The 21,166-nt window shown below is 41.4% G+C and overlaps 1 protein-coding gene across 1 annotated transcript in view; it reads left to right on the forward strand.

The window, feature by feature from the left end:
- The window catches only part of ACACA (acetyl-CoA carboxylase alpha), a 993,014-nt gene that overhangs the window by 218,423 nt on the left and 753,425 nt on the right, over nt 1-21,166 (forward strand). Inside the window, exons 20-22 of the mRNA XM_040424192.1 lie at nt 11,128-11,274; nt 12,765-12,953; nt 15,183-15,283. Of these exons, the coding sequence (XP_040280126.1) occupies nt 11,128-11,274; nt 12,765-12,953; nt 15,183-15,283 (437 nt within the window). The remainder of the gene's footprint in view (nt 1-11,127; nt 11,275-12,764; nt 12,954-15,182; nt 15,284-21,166) is intronic.

Here is a 21,166-nt window from a genome sequence, read left to right on the forward strand (position 1 = left end):
GTCCTCAGTGGATGGCAAAGTGCATGGCCATCTTCTGGGTGACTATCGTGTATCCAGCGGCAACATTGTTGCGTTTATTGAGCCTTGCACTGGGTACTCTGTCACTATCTGGAGGTTTGACTATATTGGGCATTTATGATATAGTGTCATAGCTTAGGCTACTTTCACACTAGCGTTCGGGGCTCCGCTTGTGAGTTCCGTTTGAAGGCTCTCACAAGCGGCCCCGAACGGATCCGTCCAGCCCTAATGCATTCTGAGTGGATGCGGATCCGCTCAGAATGCATCAGTTTGGCACCGTTTGTCCTCCGCTCAGCATGCGGACACCTGAACGCAGCTTGCAGCGTTCGGGTGTCCGCCTGGCTGTGCGGAGGCAAACGGATCCGTCCAGACTTACAATGTAAGTCAATGGGGACGGATCCGTTTGAATTTGACACAGTATGGCTCAATTTTCAAACGGATCCGTCCCCCATTGACTTTCAATGTAAAGTCAAAACGGATCCGTTTGCATTATCATGAACAAAAAATAATAATTTTTTTATTTTTTTTTTTTTTTTCATGGTAATGCAAACGGATCCGTTCTGAACGGATCTAAGCGTTTGCATTATAGGTGCGGATCCGTCTGTGCAGATACCAGACGGATCCGCACCTGACGCAGGTGTGAAAGTAGCCATACACTAAATGCCACACACTTCCCTATGAGATTTATATATTACCCGGGTCCCAACCTCTGGAATTGAGGTCCAACCACATTGTGTTCACCTATTGGGCTCTTGTGATACAGTGGCACAATATACACTATATACCACAAATTGCTCAATGTGATTCACAAAATACCTGGTGCTGTATCTCTGGAATCTGGGTCCTAGTACATGATTGTGTTCATCTGACTGGCAGACACTTAATGGGTCTCTAGTGCTAAACTAGTGCTATAGCTATGCAGTCATAGGGAACCATATAGTGTCTATTTGACCCACAGTCAGCCCATTATTGATTACTGTTTTAGGTCATACACCCTGTTGTGTGTTATTAATATTCAGGGTGGGCCATTTATATGGATACACCTTAATAAAATGGGAATGGTTGGTGATATTAACTTCCTGTTTGTGGCACATTAGTATATGTGAGGGGGGAAACTTTTCAAGATGGGTGGTGACCATGGCAGCCATTTTGAAGTTGGCCATTTTGAATCCAACTTTAGTTTTTTCAAAAGGAAGAGGGTCATGTGACACATCAAACTTATTGGGAATTTCACACGAAAAACAATGGTGTGCTTGGTTTTAACGTAACTTTATTCTTTCATGAGTTATTTACAAGTTTCTCTTTGTTTACAGCCATTGACATGTCGCCGAGGTTAACACGTGAGGAGCGGATAGAAATTGTGTTGATGTCTGGTGAACGCAGTAACCATGTCATTGCAGCAGATTTCAATGCAAGACACCCTACGAGACCACCCATCTCCCATGCTACAAGTTAGCAAACTGCTTGCTAAGTTTCGTGAAACTGGTTCAGTGTTGGATTTGCCAAAATGTGGACGCATGAAATCTGTCTCTAATGAAGAAACATCAGTGGCTGTCCTAGCTTCATTCAGCAAGAGCCCACAGCGTAGCACTCGCCGCATGTCACTGGAGAGTGGCATTAGTCGAACATCCCTTCGGCGGATATTAGCTACTCACAAATGTCACCCTTACAAACTCCAGCTACTGCAGCATCTCAACGAGGATGACCCAGATGAGCGCACTGAATTTGCAGAATGGGCAAAACAAAAATTGGAACAGAACCCTCAGTTTACGCAGAAGATTTTGTTCAGTGATGAGGCAAACTTTTATGTGAATGGTGAAGTTAACAAAAAAAAACACCGGTATTGGTCTGACACTAACCCACATTGGATAGATCCCTCCAAGACTGTTGGAACAAAAAAAATTTATGGTATGGTGTGGTATATGGGATACAAAGATAGTGGGGCCATTTTTCATCAATGGAAACCTCAAGGCCACTGGATATGCGAAATTGCTACATGATGATGTGTTTCCCTCTTTATGCACTGAAGCTGGCACGTTCCCTGAGTTTTTCCAGCAAGATGGTGCACCACTACATTATGGGTGTCAGGTCGGAGCATTCCTAGATGAACAGTTTCCTGGAAAGTGGATTGGTCGTCGTGGGCCAGTTGAATGGCCCCCAAGGTCTCCCGATCTGACCCCCTTAGACTTTTATCTTTGGGGTCATCTGAAGGCAATTGTCTATGCTGTGAAGATACGAGATGTGCAGCACCTGAAACTACGGATACTGGAAGCCTGTGCTAGCATTTCTCCTGCGGTGTTGCTATCAGTGTGTGAAGATTGGGAGAAGAGGGTTGCATTGACAATCCAACACAATGGGCAGCACATTGAACACATTTTATAAGTGGTCATAAACTTGTAAATAACTCATGAAAGAATAAAGTTACGTTAAAACCAAGCACACCATTGTTTTTCGTGTGAAATTCCCAATAAGTTTGATGTGTCACATGACCCTCTCCCTTTTGAAAAAACAAAAGTTGGATTCAAAATGGCAGACTTCAAAATGGCCGCTATGGTCACCACCCATCTTGAAAAGTTTCCCCCCCTCACATATACTAATGTGCCACAAACAGGAAGTTAATATCACCAACCATTCCCATTTTATTAAGGTGTATCCATATAAATGGCCCACCCTGTAGATTACCAATAATTAAAAAATGTATGTGTTTTAATGTCCTAAATAATATGTGCTTGACTTATTAATAGTGTGTACGTATACCTTTTCACTACTACTGTTTTATTTTATTTTTTCTGTCATTTAGTCTTTGCTCATAACTAAGATCTCCCAGCCCCTTTGAGTTTAGTTGCTCTCCTCTGTACTTTTTCTAACTCCTGGGCATCCACTTTATGGACTGGTGCCCATAACTGAACCGCGTATTCCAGTTGAGGCCACACCAACACTTTGTATAATGGCAATATTGCATTCCTGTCCGATGAGTCCATACCTCTTTTAATATAAGACAAAATACTGTTGGCCTTAGAGACAGCTGACTATTTAGTCTATGATCTACTAATACACCCAGATCCATCAACAAGTGATTCTGTTTTACTCCCCCTAGGACATATGCTGCATGCAGATTATTATCCCCCAAGTGCATAATTTTACATTTATCTATATTGAACCTCATTTGCCAAGTGGAGGCCCAAACAGTCAGTTTGTCCAGGTCAGCTTGTAACGTAACATCTTCCATAGACTGGACTTTATTACAAAGTTTGGTGTCATCTGCAAAAATAAAAACAGCACTATTAATCCCATCCTCTGTCATTAATGAATAATTTAAATAGCGGACCCAGCACAGAAACATGGGATACACCACTTATAACCGGGGACCATTCGGAATAGGAATCATTGACCACAACTCTTTGGATTCGATCGTGAAGCCAATTTTCAATCCAATTACTAATTATATTTTCTAAACCAATAGACCTCAAATTGCCCATTAGTCGTCTATACTATGTCACTGAGTGCAGGTAGTTAACACTAGTATGCCACACTTCCAGGTGCAAGCAGTATTATATAGGGCCTGCTCCCAGTGCTGGTATTGGAGATGATTGTAACCCCAATTCTGGTAGTTTAACCCTTCAGATGTCATGGTCAATAGTAAGAGGTTATAAAGAGGGAGACAGCTCCCACTATCCTTCAGTCATCACCCCAAGAAAGCAATAGCATAGTGCTGAGTATTTGTCATGACAACAGGGGGCCTTCTAAAGGTTCTCAGGCTTTTCATTTCCCAGTTGTTATAACATTCAATCTGTAGCAGGATATAATAGAATGCCTGTTGAAAAAATTGATATACGCTAAGAGGACTAAAAGAAAAAAAAGTGAAAGAAATTGAATAACCCAACCTGATCTATTAAATTATCCTGTTATTTAACCTGTTATAAAAAAAAAAATCCCCACTGCTAGAATTGTCATTTTTCCCCTCACCCACGACAGCACCACGAGAGAGAGAGGATCCGCCCCCAAAGACAGGAAACCTGAAGTACAAAAAGGCGGAGACTCCCCTCCAACTTCAGTATGGTTTCCGGTCTTTGGAGGGGAAGCCTGTGGTACACCAGTCTCTCCCCATGGCGGCCCATTGTTACCTGCAGTCCCGGTCTCTTTCGCGGCACAGCGGTGCGCGGTGGACTGGCAGAGGAGTGATGGCTTTGTTCCTGAGTGCTGGGCGTATGATACTTCAGTGAGATTCAAAGCACTAGTAAGTATCGTGCGCCGGAAGGATGACTTGTTTGAAGCCAGGGTGGGGGGGAGCATCGAAGACTCTGCTCTATGGATGGTTTCCTGAATCCAGAAAGAGGCATGGAGCACACGTGTGCGCGGCGACGCATCACGTGCTTCGGGGGAGGTGCTTTAGAAGCACAGGAACCCGGAAGTGAGTTGCCGGTGTCTTCCTTGCATGTGCTTGCTGTAAGACAGAAGCAGTGGCTCCGGTGATCACTATGGAGGAAGAAAAGACGGACAATACTGAAGAACCAGTGTCCAACCCAGCCTTGGTACCTATTGCAGGGGTGAGAGGCGTATAGCCACATATGTTTATTTTTATTCCTGACTGGTATATATGTATATACATGTTTTGCAGGAAAAGGCCCTGACTAAACGACGCCATAAAGAGTGTGTCATCTGTAGATGTGCCTTGGCCTCAGATTATGAGAAAGTTATGTCAGCCATGTATTGATAGGACAGTGGCGGAGGAATCTCCATCGTTTTATAAGAGTTTACAGTCTTTGGTTAGGTCTGAAATTGATTCATCTTTGGCCTCAAGGAAAAGTGTGCCTAAAATTAAGAGAAAACATATACGGTGTGTGAGATGGTTTTCTCAGAGTCTGAAGAGGGGGAGGACATCCAGTCAGTAGAAAATCCCCTTTCAGATAGGTCATCCTGTTCTTCTGAAAATGAAGAAGGCGAAATAGGGAAACCTTTCTTTCCGACTGAAGACATAGATAAATTACTCAAAGCAGTCAAATCGACCATGGGAATAGAAGAGGCCAAAGAGCCTAAATTAGTACATGATATTATGTATGGCGGTCTTGAGACTAAACATACCAGATCTTTTCCTGTCCATTAAACCGTATCAGCATTAATTAAGGAAGAATGGTGAAAACCTAACAAGTTTTTATCTCTAAAAATGATCTTTTCTGAAGCGATAGCGGCGACCTGGAATAAAGCTCACAAAATTGATGTGGCCATATCTAAGGTAGCTAAGAAATAATCATTGCCCTTTGAAGATATGGGATCGTTAAAAGAACCTTTGGATAAGAATACAGAGGGTTTCCTGAAAGGGGCTTCGGAAGCTTCAACTTCTTCGTTTAGACCCTCCATTGCTGCAACCTGCACAGCTAGATCACGAATAATCTGATTATCAGAACTAGAAGACCAGTTAAATAAAAAATAAGTGTCCCAGGGAAGATATGTTGGCAGGATTGCCGACTATTAAAAAGTCTGTAGATTTCCTGGCTGACGCATCAAAAGATGCAATAAAATTAGCAGCACGTTCTGGTCTAACTAATTCTGCACGCAGAGCTTTATGGTTGAAAATTTGGAGCGGAGACATTCAGTCAAAGAAGAGGCTGTGTGCAGAGCCCTGTGAAAGGGGGTACTTGTTTGGTTCATCATTGGATGAATTATTGGAAAAAGTGGCAGACAAAAAGAGGAATTTTTCTGTGCAGACTTTCTTCTCCTCAAAAGAAAGATTCGGTCACCCCTTTCGGAATAATAGGGAGTGAGAAATGGGATATTAGGACTTTAAATTTAAACCCCAAAAAAGGGGGGGAGCGGTTTCTTCTTTAATAGATATTCTAGAGAGGACAAAAAAAACAGGTCAGCAATGACGCCAGGTGCCATGTAGGAGGCTGACTAAAAAGTTTTCTTCCTGCATGGACACTTATTTCCAGGAGTCCCTGGATCTTGGATACATTGGGTCTGGGCCTGAGACTGGAATTTCGCTCCCTACCTCCTCCAAGATTCATGATAACAAGATCAGACAGAAGGAATAGCAGGTATTTCAGAAGTACTATCCTTAGTATTATCCTTAGAAAAAAGGGTATTAGTCCCAGTATCAAGGGGTCAGGAAAAACAGGGTTTTTACTCTCCACTATTCCTAGTAAAAAAAAAACGGATGGTTCCTTCAGAACTATTATAAATTTTAAAAAGTTAAACCGGTTCCTTAGTTAGAAAAAATTCTGAATGGAGACTATGAGGTCAGTGATAAATCTACTGTTTCTAGAGTGTTTTATGGCTGTACATCCAGACGCTTACTATCACATTCCTATTTATCAGGGTCATCAAAAGTACTTGAGAGTAGCAGTGGATATACAGGGAGTCATCTACCATTTTCAGTTCCAGGCTCTTCCATTCGGATTATCAATGGCACCCAGGGTGTTTACCAAAATAGTGGCGGAAATGTCAGCCCATATTCGAGAAAAGGATATAATATTTATCCCATACCTGGACGATTTTCTAATTGTAGCAGAAAAAAGTAGCATGCAGCAGAGCAGCACAAGTAGTGATGAGGATCTTGGAAAAATTGGGATGGATCTTAAACAAGGAAAAGTCAAAATCGTACCCTCTTCAGTGCCAACAATTCCTAGGTTTAATTTTAGATTCCAGGAAGCAGACGTGCCTGTTGCCAGAGGACAAGATTTGGAATATAAAGAGGAAGATACAGATGTTAATCAATCATCCAAAAATCTCCTTACGAAAAGGTATGTCAATCCTAGGAAGCCTGACTTCATGCATTCCGGCAGTAATGTGGGCCCAATTCCACTCAAGGGATCTTCAGTGGGAGATATTGACTGCCTGGCAAAAAGGGAGACAGCCCTTAGAATTAAAGATAGAGATATCAGTCCGAACCCTCCTGAGTCTCATTATTATGACCGCAGCCAATATCCAGAGTAACCACATTGTGCAGCACGGAGAGCAGCTGGACTAGCTGGGAGTGATTCAGTAAGGTATGGGTAGGTTGTCGCAGGTATCTGGAGCCATGCTGACTGCAGTGCATCCCACAGCTGCTGAAGGTTGCATGGGGGGAGGATCCATAGAGTGAACACGAAATAAAGTGATTCCACAGATGCACAATTGGGTTCAAGTCTGGGGAACAAGGGGGCCAAGGTAGTACTTGGAAGTCCTGGTCTTGCTCTTCCAACCAGTGTAAGATATTTCTAGCAGTGTGACATGTCGCATTGTCTTTCTGGAAGATCCTATCCGCCCCAGGGAAGAAAATCAGCATGTATGGGTGTACATGATGTACAAGGATGGATTCAAATCTGTTGAGTGAGTTCCACATGGATGAGTAGGTTCAGAGAATGCCACGAAAACATTTCCGAGACCATAATGCTGCTGCCACCAGTTTGTGTTCTTCCACAGTGGTTGCAGGGTATTTGTTCTCTAATGTGTCTATCTGTTTAATGAAGTAGAAAACGTGACTATTTGGAGAAGTCAACCTTTTGCAAATCGGCAGAGGTTCAATTCCAGTACTGCATCAAAAATGGAATCCTTTTTTGCCAATGCAACCTACTTAGCAGAACTGCAGTGACCATCCGTCTATTTTGGCGCACCATACACAGTAGGGTTTGCTGAACTGACTAGTGTCTGATACCCCCCTGGTTCATTTGCATAGTGAGCTGTTCCACTGTAGCGTCTGTGTACCCTCATGCATCTTCTTGGCCAATGTTCACCTCCCACATTAATGGCATATGGTGCTCTTCAGTTTCCACATTGCATATTTGCAGTTGTGCTATTTCCACTCACGATACACTTTTACCACAGCAGCACGTGAACAGTTCACAAGCTGCATTTTCAGAAATAACCAGTAATCATCCCTTTTTGCAACTCTGATAAATTGTCCCTTTTACTCATGGCAGCAACAAGGTATATGTATGCTGCAGCCTATAACACACCCCATATAAATGACTCTTAATAATGGTCATAATAATTTAACTTGATTTCATTAACCTGTCCTGACTGCCCATAGATTATAAACATCCTAGCGGTCGGGACTTCTCTGAATGGACATTCTGAAGCGTCCATCTAGAGATTGCAGCTCCACGCTAATCACTAGTCAGGTACAGCAGGGCACCCAATAGAGAAGGCAGGGACCATTCCACAATGTCCCTGCCTTCTGGATCGCTGTATACACTGCGCTGAACAAGCGTTGTGTATACAGCTGATGAAGTGATATGCTGCTTCCTTCTCCGGCTACATGACCGCTGGGGCTGGGAGACTGCAGTTCCTGTCAGGTCTTCCTGAGACCTCGATGAGCCCTACAGTGAGCCTGTACAGACTCTCTGGGGGTTGTATTCCCCCTGTAAATGGAGCTAATATATCAGTTTATAAAAAAAAATTGATTTAAAAATGATTTTTTTTTTTTTTGAGGTTTCCACTGTAGGGGTACATCAAAATCTCTTCTAATGCAGCACAGGTCCCAAAGGTTATTCCAGCAAAATCTGCCCAACAAAATCCATGTGGCGCTCATACAGCAGTTTATGACCACATATAGGGAGTGTATTTAAACTGCAGAATCGGGGTAATAAATATTGAGGTTTGTTTTGTTGTTGACCCATGATGTGTTACAGGAAAAGATTAAAATGGAAAATCTGCTAAAAAATGAAATTTTGAAGTTTCACCTCCAATTTGCTTTATTTCCTGTGAAATACCAAGGGTTTCCAAAATCAGTTTTGAATACTTTGAGTGCAGTAGTTTCTAAAATGGGGACATTTTTGGGTGATTTCTATTATGTAAGCTCCTCAAAGTGACATCAGAACTGAATTGGTCCTTTTTGTTTCGGAAATATTCTTGAAAATTTTAAGAATTGCTTCTGAAATTGTAAACATTCGAACAGCCTAAAAGGATAAAATAGCATTACCAAAATGATGCCAACATAAAGTAGACCTATGATGAATGTTAATAACTGTTTTATGAGGTATAACGATCTGTCTTAAAGACAGAGAGATTCAGATTTAGAAAATAGTGAATTATTATTCCAAATTTATATATATACAGTACAGACCAAAAGTTTGGACACACCTTCTCATTCAAAGAGTTTTCTTTATTTTCATGACTATGAAGGCATCAAAACTATGAATTAACACGTGGAATTATATACATAACAAACAAGTGTGAAACAACTGAAAATATGTCATATTCTAGGTTCTTCAAAGTAGCCACCTTTTGCTTTGATTACTGCTTTGCACACTCTTGGCATTCTCTTGAGCTTCAAGAGGTAGTCCCCTGAAATGGTCATCCAACAGTCTTGAAGGAGTTCCCAGAGATGCTTAGCACTTGTTGGCCCTTTTGCCTTCACTCTACGGTCCAGCTCACCCCAAACCATCTCGATTGGGTTCAGGTCCGGTGACTGGAGGCCAGGTCATCTGGCGCAGCACCCCATCACTCTCCTTCATGGTCAAATAGCCCTTACTTTCAAAGTTTTCCCAATTTTTTGGCTGACTGACTGACCTTCATTTCTTAAAGTAATGATGGCCACTAGTTTTTTCTTTACTTAGCTGCATTTTTCTTGCCATAATACAAATTCTAACAGTCTATTCAGTAGGACTATCAGCTGTGTATCCACCTGACTTCTCCTCAACGCAACTGATGGTCCCAACCCCATTTATAAGGCAAGAAATCCCACTTATTAAACCTGACAGGGCACACCTGTGAAGTGAAAACCATTTCAGGGGACAACCTCTTGAAGCTCATCAAGAGAATGCCAAGAGTGTGCAAAGCAGTAATCAAAGCAAAAGGTGGCTACTTTGAAGAACCTAGAATATGACATATTTTCAGTTGTTTAACACTTGTTTGTTATGTATATAATTCCACATGTGTTAATTCATAGTTTTGATGCCTTCAGTGTGAATCTACAATTTTCATGGTCATGAAAATAAAGAAAACTCTTTGAATGAGAAGGTGTGTCCAAACTTTTGGTCTGTACTGTGTATTTTTTTTTACTCAAATTTACCATTAACATGACATACAATGTGTCACCAAAATCAATCTCAGAATGGCTTGGATAATTACAGGGGTTATCAAAGTTTTAATAACCCCCTCTAAGATACCTGGCCCCGCGACCCTGCACACGTCATGCAAGGGTGCTGGTCATCGACATGGCCTGCTATTGGCTGTCTCCTTCTACCGGCAGGGGAGAGGCAGCGACAGCCATGGAGCGATCCTGGAGGAAACTGGCGTTGTATACCAGGCAGGGTGGATTTGATTTAAATCAAACTGATTTAAATCACGATTTAAATCACTAGTCAGTAAGGCTTGATTTAAATCATAGTTTTCTACATAAAGACTAATTCTTGCTGGTATAACTTATAATATGCAAGTAGATCAAGATTTTTAGAATAACAACTTTTTATATTAGTTGATTCTGTATTCATAGGTTTGTAGAAGTTAGGATTAAGGTCTTTTTCTCAACTCTGTTCATGTTATAACATTTTTGCTGTGAAGAAGAGGCATGTGATCTCTGCTGAGTCAAATTCAGGTTTGAGAACTGCAAAAGTAAACCAAGCATCTGTGATCATATCTTGTAGGCAGAGAAACTGCCCAATAATCTTACAAAAACCTCTGGAAGAGCAAGACATTGTGGATGGATTAATGGAATTTATTTACCCAAAAAATTTAACATAGACAGCCTTATTCTACATAATTAAAAAACAAATCTATATTTCATGATGGAATAACCTTTGGATGGTAATATATTTTCCTCCAAAAAGCTTTTATTTTTTAAATCATTTATTTTTATCCAAGTTTTGTGCAGGTAGCGGGGCCAAGTATCCTAGAGGGGGTTATTCAAACTTGGATAACCCCTTTAAAAGCATTACAAAGTTATTAACTCATAACGTCAGATTTGCAAAATTAGTCAGGGGGTAAATGGCCTGGTCTGGAAGTGATTAAACATAGCTAAATTAATGGGGCACTAGCTTATTTGTGTAAACAGTTTTTTTTTTTAGATCTGATTTCATCAGTAGAACCATGGTCACATGTAATTGTCCTTAGTATAAATAGTAATGTTTTACATCTTCATGTATTTTGCATGTATATGTGCAGGTGTTATTTTTTTCCACCTATTTCTAGGCTGAACTTCACACAGGATCCTTGCCAGTTATCTACAGCACGGCTTTGCAAGGAGAGAAGCTACATCGGGTTTTTCACAATGTTTTAGATAACCTGGTAAATGTCATGAATGGATATTGCCTTCCAGAACCTTACTTCAGCAGCAAGGTAAGTAACCACAATTTTTATATTTGAAGTGTTGTCTAATGGCGAACTATACCACAACATGCCCGTGCTACATGGGTTACAATCAGGTCACTGGATTTCCTCCTTGGTTTCACTATTGGGACCGAAAGACCCCTGTGTAGTATAGCCATCTCTGGACTGTCTGTACAGTATGTACAATAAGTCTGTTAATAGGGCACTCTAAGTGTTGCCCAGGCAGCCATCTGTGTTATGTTTATTGTGCATGTGTGTACTTTATATGCACCCACAAGCAATGTTAAAAAAAACAAAAAAAATTGTGCATAAATCAAGGCCTCAGAGCACCATCAATGGAAAAAAAAAAGCATATGGCTGCTGAAGGAACAAAAAAAAAAAAAAAAATAGCATTAAAGGGCATTTAATTCTGGTAATTTTATATTGAGGGCTTTAATATGATTTTCAGGGTCCGACACCTCACACCCCCTCTGATCAGATCTTGCACCAGAACTACATGGCGTCGCCGTTTCTGTAGTGGATGGCGCTGCAGTGAACTCCCATTCACTTCACTGGACAATGTATGGAGCTGTGTACAGCTGATGAGCGTGGTATTGAAACCCGCTGATCACATAACCCTAGGATAAACTATAATATAAAAGTACCTGTATACCAAATGGGCCTGATCATTAAGAGATAATGTTCATACATGGGGAAAAAAAATACAATTATCTTTTAATAAGCAAGATGTATACTGCCAAGTTTCTGAAAAAACATGGTGTGAATTGAGTGTTACTATGAATGGGAATTGTTATTGCTAGCAGTAGTTTTGGGCTGCATGCAGACAGTCATAGTAATATGGCCATTTCCATTCATCTGTCACGAATAATTATAAGGCCCTTTTCATTACTTTATTTGGAAAATACCATGCCTGTTTTGACATGACTGCATGTAATACTGTATGTAATATGGCCTTTTGCCATATTAGTTGTATACTTAGTGTTGCTATTTGAATGCAACCTTATGGCATATGCAACGTAGGACATACAGACTTCTTACTGAAATTATATAAAGTTGTTTTTTTTTGTTTTTTTAAAATAACGGTTTAAGTATTTTTCAGTGTGAAGTTCAATCTTGTTTTATGGTTTTAACGCTTTGTATTAAACAGTATAGGTTATTTCAACATTTGTTGACACTAGAAGATAATACGTAAAAGCATCACAGTCAAATAAGGCATCCCCTTGCAAAAAGGTTATAAGAAACAATGGCAATCGTTTAATACAGTAATGTCCGGAAAATAGTCTGAAAGGAGGCGAGTATGCCTACAGGAATCTATTGAAAAAACAAAAGAACAAACCTACAAGACAGGGACAAAGGGGAGGATTGGGTAGGAGGTATGGTTCAGAGAGTAATGACCATTTAAAATCCCTGAGTAGGGCAGATGCTGTTGTCAGTCTTGTTTCTAAAAAGTGAGAGAACTAAACATTCATTTATTTTCATTTTAATTTTTTTCTTGCCAGGTAAAAGACTCGGTGGAAAGACTAATGAAGACACTCAGGGACCCATCACTTCCTTTGCTTGAACTTCAGGACATCATGACAAGTGTATCAGGGCGTATTCCCCCAAATGTGGAAAAAGCAATAAAAAAAGAGATGGCCCAGTATGCTAGTAACATTACTTCTGTGTTGTGCCAGTTTCCAAGCCAACAGGTAATTTTCAGTGAAGTGCGCATTTTTTCCAGTATAACTATTATTACAGCGAAAAAGGGATAGTGTTCTTAGGAATAGTGTTTATTGGCCATTTTATCTAATAATATTTTAAGCATTCATGCATTCATTCATTCATTAGAGAGTCCTTCTGTTTGCTAATATGTTCAAGCCATGGCTTAGATACGTAAGCTGTGGCCAACAAATGAACTGTGCTCATATCTGTATACAGTAGGTGACACGAGTTTTTTTCTGTAAGAGACAAAATCTGGATGTGTCATTTGCAATTGACGCAAGTGCTGGTGGTTTGTTTTGATTCATACTACCAGCTCTGTGGTCTAGTGCTAGAAAAAATGCTGTCACTTCAGGCACTTGATCTGTTCTCCCTGTTCCTGTAAGCCTGCTCCGCTATCACAGCATATCACACAGAGGATTGCATTACCATTTATTGTAGAGTAGAACTGCTGCTGTACCATAGATGGAGAGAATGCAAAATGGCTCTTGGCGAGCTCTGCCTCTAATGCCACAGATGTAAGGTAGCTATTTTATAGGTCAGTGTTCAACCTTTTAAACAGACCTTCCAACATGACTTGGATGACAAGTACCTTATCTGCAGACAGCTGTTTTGGGGTGTTTACTCCTCATCCGTGCAGAACAGAGTGTACTGGCTTAACTGGGTGAGAGGCCTAGGTCAGGATTCTGAGGATTCTTTATATTCTATAGAGAGAGCCTAATTGGAGTGAGGAGTTTATAGACCAGGCAATGCTCCTCTGGAATGCTGGGAAGAATGTATATAAATCAGCTCTTGACAAGCTGTGCACCTAATGCCACCAGATGTAAGGTAGCTCTCCAATAATTCAATGTTCAACCTTTTAAGCAGGCCTTAAAGGAAACCTGTCACCTGGATTTTGTGTATAGAGCTGAGGACATGGGTTGCTAGATGGCCGCTAGCATATCCGCAATACCCAGTCCCCATAGCTCTGTGTGCTTTTATTGTGTAAAAAAAACGATTTGATACATATGCAAATTAACATAAAAGAGTCATATCTTACTTGTGTGACCAGAGAAGAGTCAAATTTTCAAGCTCTGACTCATCTCAGGGTAATTTGCATATGTATCAAATCGTTTTTTTTACACAATAAAAGCACACAGAGCTATGGGGACTGGATATTGCGGATGTGCTAGCGGCCACCTAGCAACCCATGTCCTCAGCTCTATGCACAAAATCCCGGTGACAGGTTCCCTTTAAGACATGACTTGAATAACAAGTAAGTCACCAACTCATCTGCAGTCAGCTGTTAGAGCCAGAGCTTGCTAAGAGCTGATCTGCATACCCTCTTCCCAGCATTCTAGAGGAGCATTGCCGTAGCCTCACGATGATTAGACACTGTCCATAAGGAAATATAGGGGCAAATTTATGAAGACTGGCGTTTTAGACGCTGGTCTCAATAAAGGACCATAGCTAGCGGTGGATCCGCCGAAGTTCTGAAGAGGCGCAGGCCTCTTCAGAAAGTCAGCGCATCCAGCGCCAGTTCTAAATGTAATACAGCTTCTGAGCGGTCTTAAATTTAGACCATTTTCTATGCCTAAAACAGGCGTGGAAAATGATAAATGAGAAGTGCCTACCTCCCTGTCCCCTTCCCATGCCCACAATTTTAGACCCGGCATGGGCGGGGAAAAGTCGCAGATAGCGGCAAAACTAACAGTTGTGCCGCATTTGTGCCTGCAATACTCCTAATGTAGGTGTATTTCAGATTAGTAAATGAACCCCCAGAGTATCCCCCCAAATGCTGTACGTTCTTTCTCGTGATATGCCATCAGGTTGAGAAGCCTGACAACACATCTCATCAGTGTGGAGTGACTGCAGGGCCAATGTGCAGTGTAACGAGGCCCTGCCTCCTCACCTCTCCTAAGCAGATTATAAGGGGAGGCAACATACTAGGACTGGTTGCTGGAAACCATGGGGGAGATTTATCAAACTGGTGTAAAGCAGAACTGGCTTAGTTGCTCATTGCAGCCAGATTCCACCTTTCATTTTCCAAAGGAGCTGAGAAATATGAAAGGTAGAATCTGATTGGTTGCTATAGCCAACTAAGCCAGTTCTACTTTACACCAGTTTGATAAATCTCCCTCCATGTTTATACCTTTTCCGGCAGACCCATTTTAAGCAGGCCCTTTCAAAGTAATGCATATTTTTAAGCTAGCTATTTTATTTATTTATTTTCCCCACAGATTGCAAATATATTAGACAGTCACGCAGCTACACTGAACCGTAAATCTGAACGTGAGGTTTTCTTCATGAACACACAGAGCATTGTGCAACTGGTGCAAAGGTAAGATGTTAAATGAGAAACCAAGTGCTAAAAGCAGTCTTCCATGACCAGAGATTTGGTTCAAAGAGTTTGCATAGTTGTTTTTAACTGGCAATTAAATCACTTTGCTCTTGATTTCATCATAATTCAAGGGTGTCTTTTTCATGAAACTTTAAAAAGAAAAATACTTTTATGTCTGACTTTTCTAGTTAGTAGATAGTATGTCTGACTTTTCTAACCTAAAATTTATTTTCACTTTTGAAGCTATTTCTTAATTGTTCCAACTAGGGTTGTCACAATACCAAAATTTTGATTCGATTTCGATACCATAAAAAAGCATTGCGATATTTGAGATTCGCAAAAAAAATAAACACCAAAAAAGCTGCCTGCATTCAGCATTTTATGGAACATCCAGCTCATAATCAAACAGTCCTATCCTATTTTTTGGGGGTGGGTAAGGTGACCAAAAAATGGCGAATTGCGCAGTTTTTATTTTATTTTTTCTGTTTAGGTGTTCATCGCATAGATTTTTTTATATTTTAATAGTTTGGACTTTTCGGAGGTGGCGATATGCAATATGTTTATATATTTTAAATGTAAAATTGGGGAAGGGGGTGATTTATATTTAATATTTTGGTGTTTTTTTGAAACACTTAATTTTTTCTTTTATTTATTTTTTAACTTTTTATTTAATAGCTATTATCCCCCTTAGGGGCCTAGAACCTGAGATCTTTTAATCCCTTGTGTTATTCACCCTAATAGAGATCTATTAGGGTAAATGGGACATTACACTCTCCCTGCTGCCGTGTGCACAAAGCTTACCATGGCAGCCAGGTCTTCAGTAGCGTCCTGAGGGGTTAACTGCCACTGATTGCAGTTCCCTGTCATAGAGGTTGGGTGCCGGATATGTGATTCTGCCGCCGGCACCCGCCTCCTGTATCTGTATTAAACGTTAGTTATTTTCATTGGTGGCGCAGTGGCCACAGCCCCTCCCCTCGTCCTCCCCTCTCTCCTTTCATAGGTGGCAGCAGTACCACAGGGGGGAGCGAGAGACTGCTTCCTTCTCCCCTGTGCTGCTGAGGGAATATGTCGCTTGCGGAGTAGTGCAGCCTAATATCGTTAAGGGCAAATTCCAGTAACAAATTGATACTGGTACAAAAGTATAAATTTGGTATCAATAATTCGATACCCGGTGCAACCCTAGTTTCAACATATCTAAAATTAGAAAATAAAGAAACTTTACATAGTCTTTATATACAATACATTGTACTGTTTTTTTGTGTTTGTGTTTTTTTTTGCATACCTATGTGTATCCATGTTTACATACTATAAACAGACTCTGGAACCATATCCTACAGCCAAAATCCCTGTCCCCACTTTTTGCATGTTGGCAAGCGGTAGGGAGCAAAACCATAAGTAATATAGTTAAGGGGGGTTGTCTCACTTAAATGGCATTTATCATGTAGACCAGGGGTGGGGGGAACATTTTTGCTTCTTAGGGCCATTTGGATATTTGTAACCTCATTCGTGGGCCATACAAAATTCTCAACTTAAGAATTTGATTGCTATATTTGGTCTAACATATATAATTGACTTAGTAAGTTACATAAATTGCGGTTCAATTAAAACAATGTAGAACGCTGTATAGGGTTGTTTCAAATGTTCGATACCCAATCGATACTTTTGTCTGGTATTGACCTCGATACCAGGATTTGCCTTTTTTCGATACTAGACTATTGTGCAGTCTAGTATCAGAGAACATGGAACGCGCTGCTCTCAGCGGGCTCCGTGTTCTACTCAGCAGCACAGGGGAGAAGGAAGCACTCTCTCCCTCCCCCTGTGCCGCTGCCACCAATGAGGAGAGATGGGCGGGCGCACTGTGCCACCAATGAAGGTAAACGTTTAATACAAATCCAGGAGGCGGGTGCTGGTGGGGAGCTGCAATCAGCAGCAGTTAACCCCTCAGGTGCTGCACCTGTATTAAATGTTAATTATCATTGGTGGCGCAGTGCGCCCCCCTCCCATCTTCCCCAGTATTACAATCATTGGTGGCGCAGTACGACTCCTCCCCTCAACCCCACCAGTATTAAAATCATTGGTGGCAGTGGCCACAGGGTCCCCTCCCCTCCTCCTCATTGGTGGCAGTGGCGCTTGTGATCAGAGCCCCAGCAGTGTAATCGTGGGGCTCTGATCGGTTACCATGGCAGCCAGGACGCTACAGAAGCCCTAGCTGCCATGGTCGCTACAGAAGCTCTAGCTCCCATGGTAAGCTCCCTGCTGCTGTGTGCACAAAGCCCAGGGCAGCAGGGAGAGTGTGAAGTCCTATTCACCCTAATTGAACTCTATTAGAGTGAATAGGTTCTAGCCCCTAAGGGGGAAATGATGATTATTAAATAAAAAGTAATAAAAAAGATAAAAAACACCCATATAATAAGTATGAATCACCCCCTTTCCCAATTTTATATATAAAGAATAAATAAACATATCGCATATTGCCACGTCCAAAAAGTCCAAACTATTAAAATATAAAAAAAAGTCCTATGTGGTGAACAAAAAAATTAATAAAAACCTGCGCGATTCTCCATTTGTCACCTTGTCCCCCCCAAAAAATATGATCGGACTGTAATATTATGGTCTGGACGTTCCATAAAATGCGGAATGCACAGTTTTTTTTTTTTGGAGTATCGCAATATTTTATAGCGCTGTATTTTTGCAGCACAAAATGGTGCCTGCGCTAAATATTACATATGGTATGGTACAGGTGCCATTTTGACCACACATGGCAGTCTAATTTTTAAGTTCAGAATGTTATGTATTTAGTTCTTTGTTTGGCATTAATGGCAGGCAAGCTAAGCCTAGGGGGTTCCAGGGAGGGGTTCACCCAGCTTCACTTGCCCTCACTGGTCGTTTTCCTGCCGCGCAGTATTGTGACCTGACAGCACACAGCGTCAGGTCATAGTATGTGTCTTAGTGCACTATGTCCTGACACTAAACATATCAGGACACAGAGCGGGGCCAGAGGAAGACCAGGGAAGGTGAGAACAGACAGTGCTTTTCTCATCTTTCTGTGCCTCCCGCATGCTAATGAGCACTTCCATAATGGAAGCTGTCATTAGCATTTTCAGTATGTGTCCTGGCATGGGGTCGAGGGCCACATGAGATGATCCCGAGGGACCGAAGTAGACCCTAATGTAGACAAAGGTAATACAAGACACTTACTAATGTATTGTGTTTGTCCATATTGCCTCCTTTGCTGGCTTGATTCATTTTCTCATCACATAATACACTGCTAGTATTCAGGGGTTACGACCACCCTGCAATCCAGCAGCAGTGGACATGCCTGCACACTATTGAAAATGCAGTCCCATCCACCAGAGAAGCCAGAGCTTTTTGCTAAAGTGTGCAAGCATGGTCACCGCTGCTGGAATTGGGGGTGGTGGTAATTATGGAAACGAGAAGTGTGTAATGCAACAGAAAAATTAATCACACCAGCAAGACAGAGAACATGCTCATTCACAATACATTAGTGAATGCCTTTTATTAACTTTGTCTACGTGATGAATGCCATTTTCTAAAGTGGGACAACTCCTTTAATTATTAAGAAACTTTGCAAATAGTCTTGATTTAACCCTTTCTCTACGGCGCAGGAGCGAAGTGCAAACATGGCACCCGCTCGCATGTGCAGTTTCAAACTGCAGAGACCCGCTGCCATTATCCCCTTAAGGACACATGACGTACCGGTACGGCATGTTTCCCGAGTCCTTAAGGACACATGATGTACCGGTACGTCATGTGTTGTTCCGATCACTGCTGCCCGGCTGGCGGTGATCGGAACAAGGTGCCTGCTCAAATCATTGAGCAGGCACCTTGGCTAAATGCGCGGGGGGGTCCCGTGACCCCCCAGTGTCGGCGATCACAGCAAACCGCAGGTCAATTCAGACCTGCGGTTTGCTGCAGTTTCTGATCCCCGCGGTCCCTGACCGCGGGGATCAGAAACTTTAACATGGCCAAAATATAGATTTTCACCCCCCCTGCACCCCTGAGTGATTTTATGGCGGGGGGTTGCGGGCGGTGCGGGAGGCGGGCTCCCCAGCCCGCCTCTTCTTGAATAATCATTGGTGATTGGTGGCCAGTGGGTATACCAGCGTGTCAGCACATTGCTGACACTCTGGTATAAACAGCTGACATCTGTGCTGTGATGTCAGCCGTTTAACCCTTTCCCGGACCGCGGTATGGAAGAGCAGAGGTTAACAGTCGGGAGCTCCCTCCCTCTCCCATCGGGGGGCTGCTGTGCCTTTGCAGCCCCCAGACAGGATGGGGTCACAGAGGGAGCCCCCCTCCTTACCCTTCCCCGTCTGTGCAGTTGTGGCCACAACTGAGCAGACGGGAAAGGTTCCCATGGCAACAGGACGCCTTCTCAGGCATCCTGCTGTCCATGGTGCTGAACAGATATGTGCTAAAGGCATAGATCTGTTCAGACAAAGTGTAAGTAAAATACAGTACAATACACTATATAGTGTACTGTACTGTATTATTCAGACATCAGACCCACTGGATCTTCAAGAACCAAGTGGGTCTGGGTCAAAAAAAAAAAAAAAGTGAAAAAAGTAAAGTAAAAAAACAAAAATATTTTTATCACTGAATAAAAAAAAAAAAAAAAAAATACACTACACATATTAGGTATCGCCGCGTCCGTAACGACCTGATCTATAAAACGGTCATGTTACTTTCCCCACACGGTGAACGCCATAAAAAAAACGGTGAGAAAATTGAAATTTTGCCCACCTTACTTCCCAAAAAAGGTAATAAAAGTGATCAAAAAAGTCGCATGTACGCCAAAATAGTACCAATCGAACCGTAATCTCATCCCGCAAAAATCATACCCTACCCAAGATAATCGCCCAAAAACTGAAAAAACTATGGCTCTTAGACTATGGAAACACTAAAACATGATATTTTTTTTTTGTTTCAAAAATGAAATCATTGTGTAAAACTTATATAAATTAAAAAAAAGTATACATATTAGGTATCGCCGCGTCCGTATCGACCGGCTCTATAAAAAGATCACATGACCTAACCACTCAGATGACCACCGTAAAAAAATAAAAATAAAAACGGTGTAAAAAAAGCCATTTTTTGTCATCCTAAGTCACAAAAAGTGTAATAGCAAGCGATCAAAAAGACATATGCACCCCAAAATAGTGCCAATCAAACGGTCATCTCTTCCCACAAATAATGAGACCCTACATAAGACAATCGCCCAAAAACTGAAAAAACTATGGCTCTTAGACTATGGAGACCACAAAAAAAAAATTTTTGTTTAAAAAATTTAATCATTGTGTAAAACTTACATAAATAAAAAAATTGTATACATATTAGGTATCGCCGTGTCTGTGACAACCTGCTCTATAAAATTACCACATGATCTAACCTGTCAGATGAATGTTGTAAATAACAAAAAAAAAACGGTGCCAAAAAAGCTATTTCTTGTTACCTTGCCATACAAAAAGTGTGGTATAGAGCAACCAAAAATCATATGTACCCTAAACTAGTACCAAGAAAACTGCCACCCTATCCCGTAGTTTCTAAAATGGGGTCACTTTTTTGGAGTTTCTACTCTAGGGGTGCATCAGGGGGGCTTCAAATGGGACATGGTCAAAAAACCCGTACAGCAGTTTACGAACACATATGGGGTGTTTCTGTAAACTACAGAATCAGGGCCATAAATAATGAGTTTTGTTTGGCTGTTAACCCTTGCTTTGTAACTGGAAAAAAAATATTAAAATTGAAAATCTGCCAAAAAAGTGAAATTTTGAAATTGTATCTCTATTTTCCATTAAATCTTGTGCAACACCTAAAGGGTTAATAAAGTTTGTAAAATCAGTTTTGAATACCTTGAGGGGT

This window comes from Bufo bufo, chromosome 3, assembly GCF_905171765.1.
Source record: "Bufo bufo chromosome 3, aBufBuf1.1, whole genome shotgun sequence".
Classification (NCBI taxonomy): domain Eukaryota; kingdom Metazoa; phylum Chordata; class Amphibia; order Anura; family Bufonidae; genus Bufo; species Bufo bufo.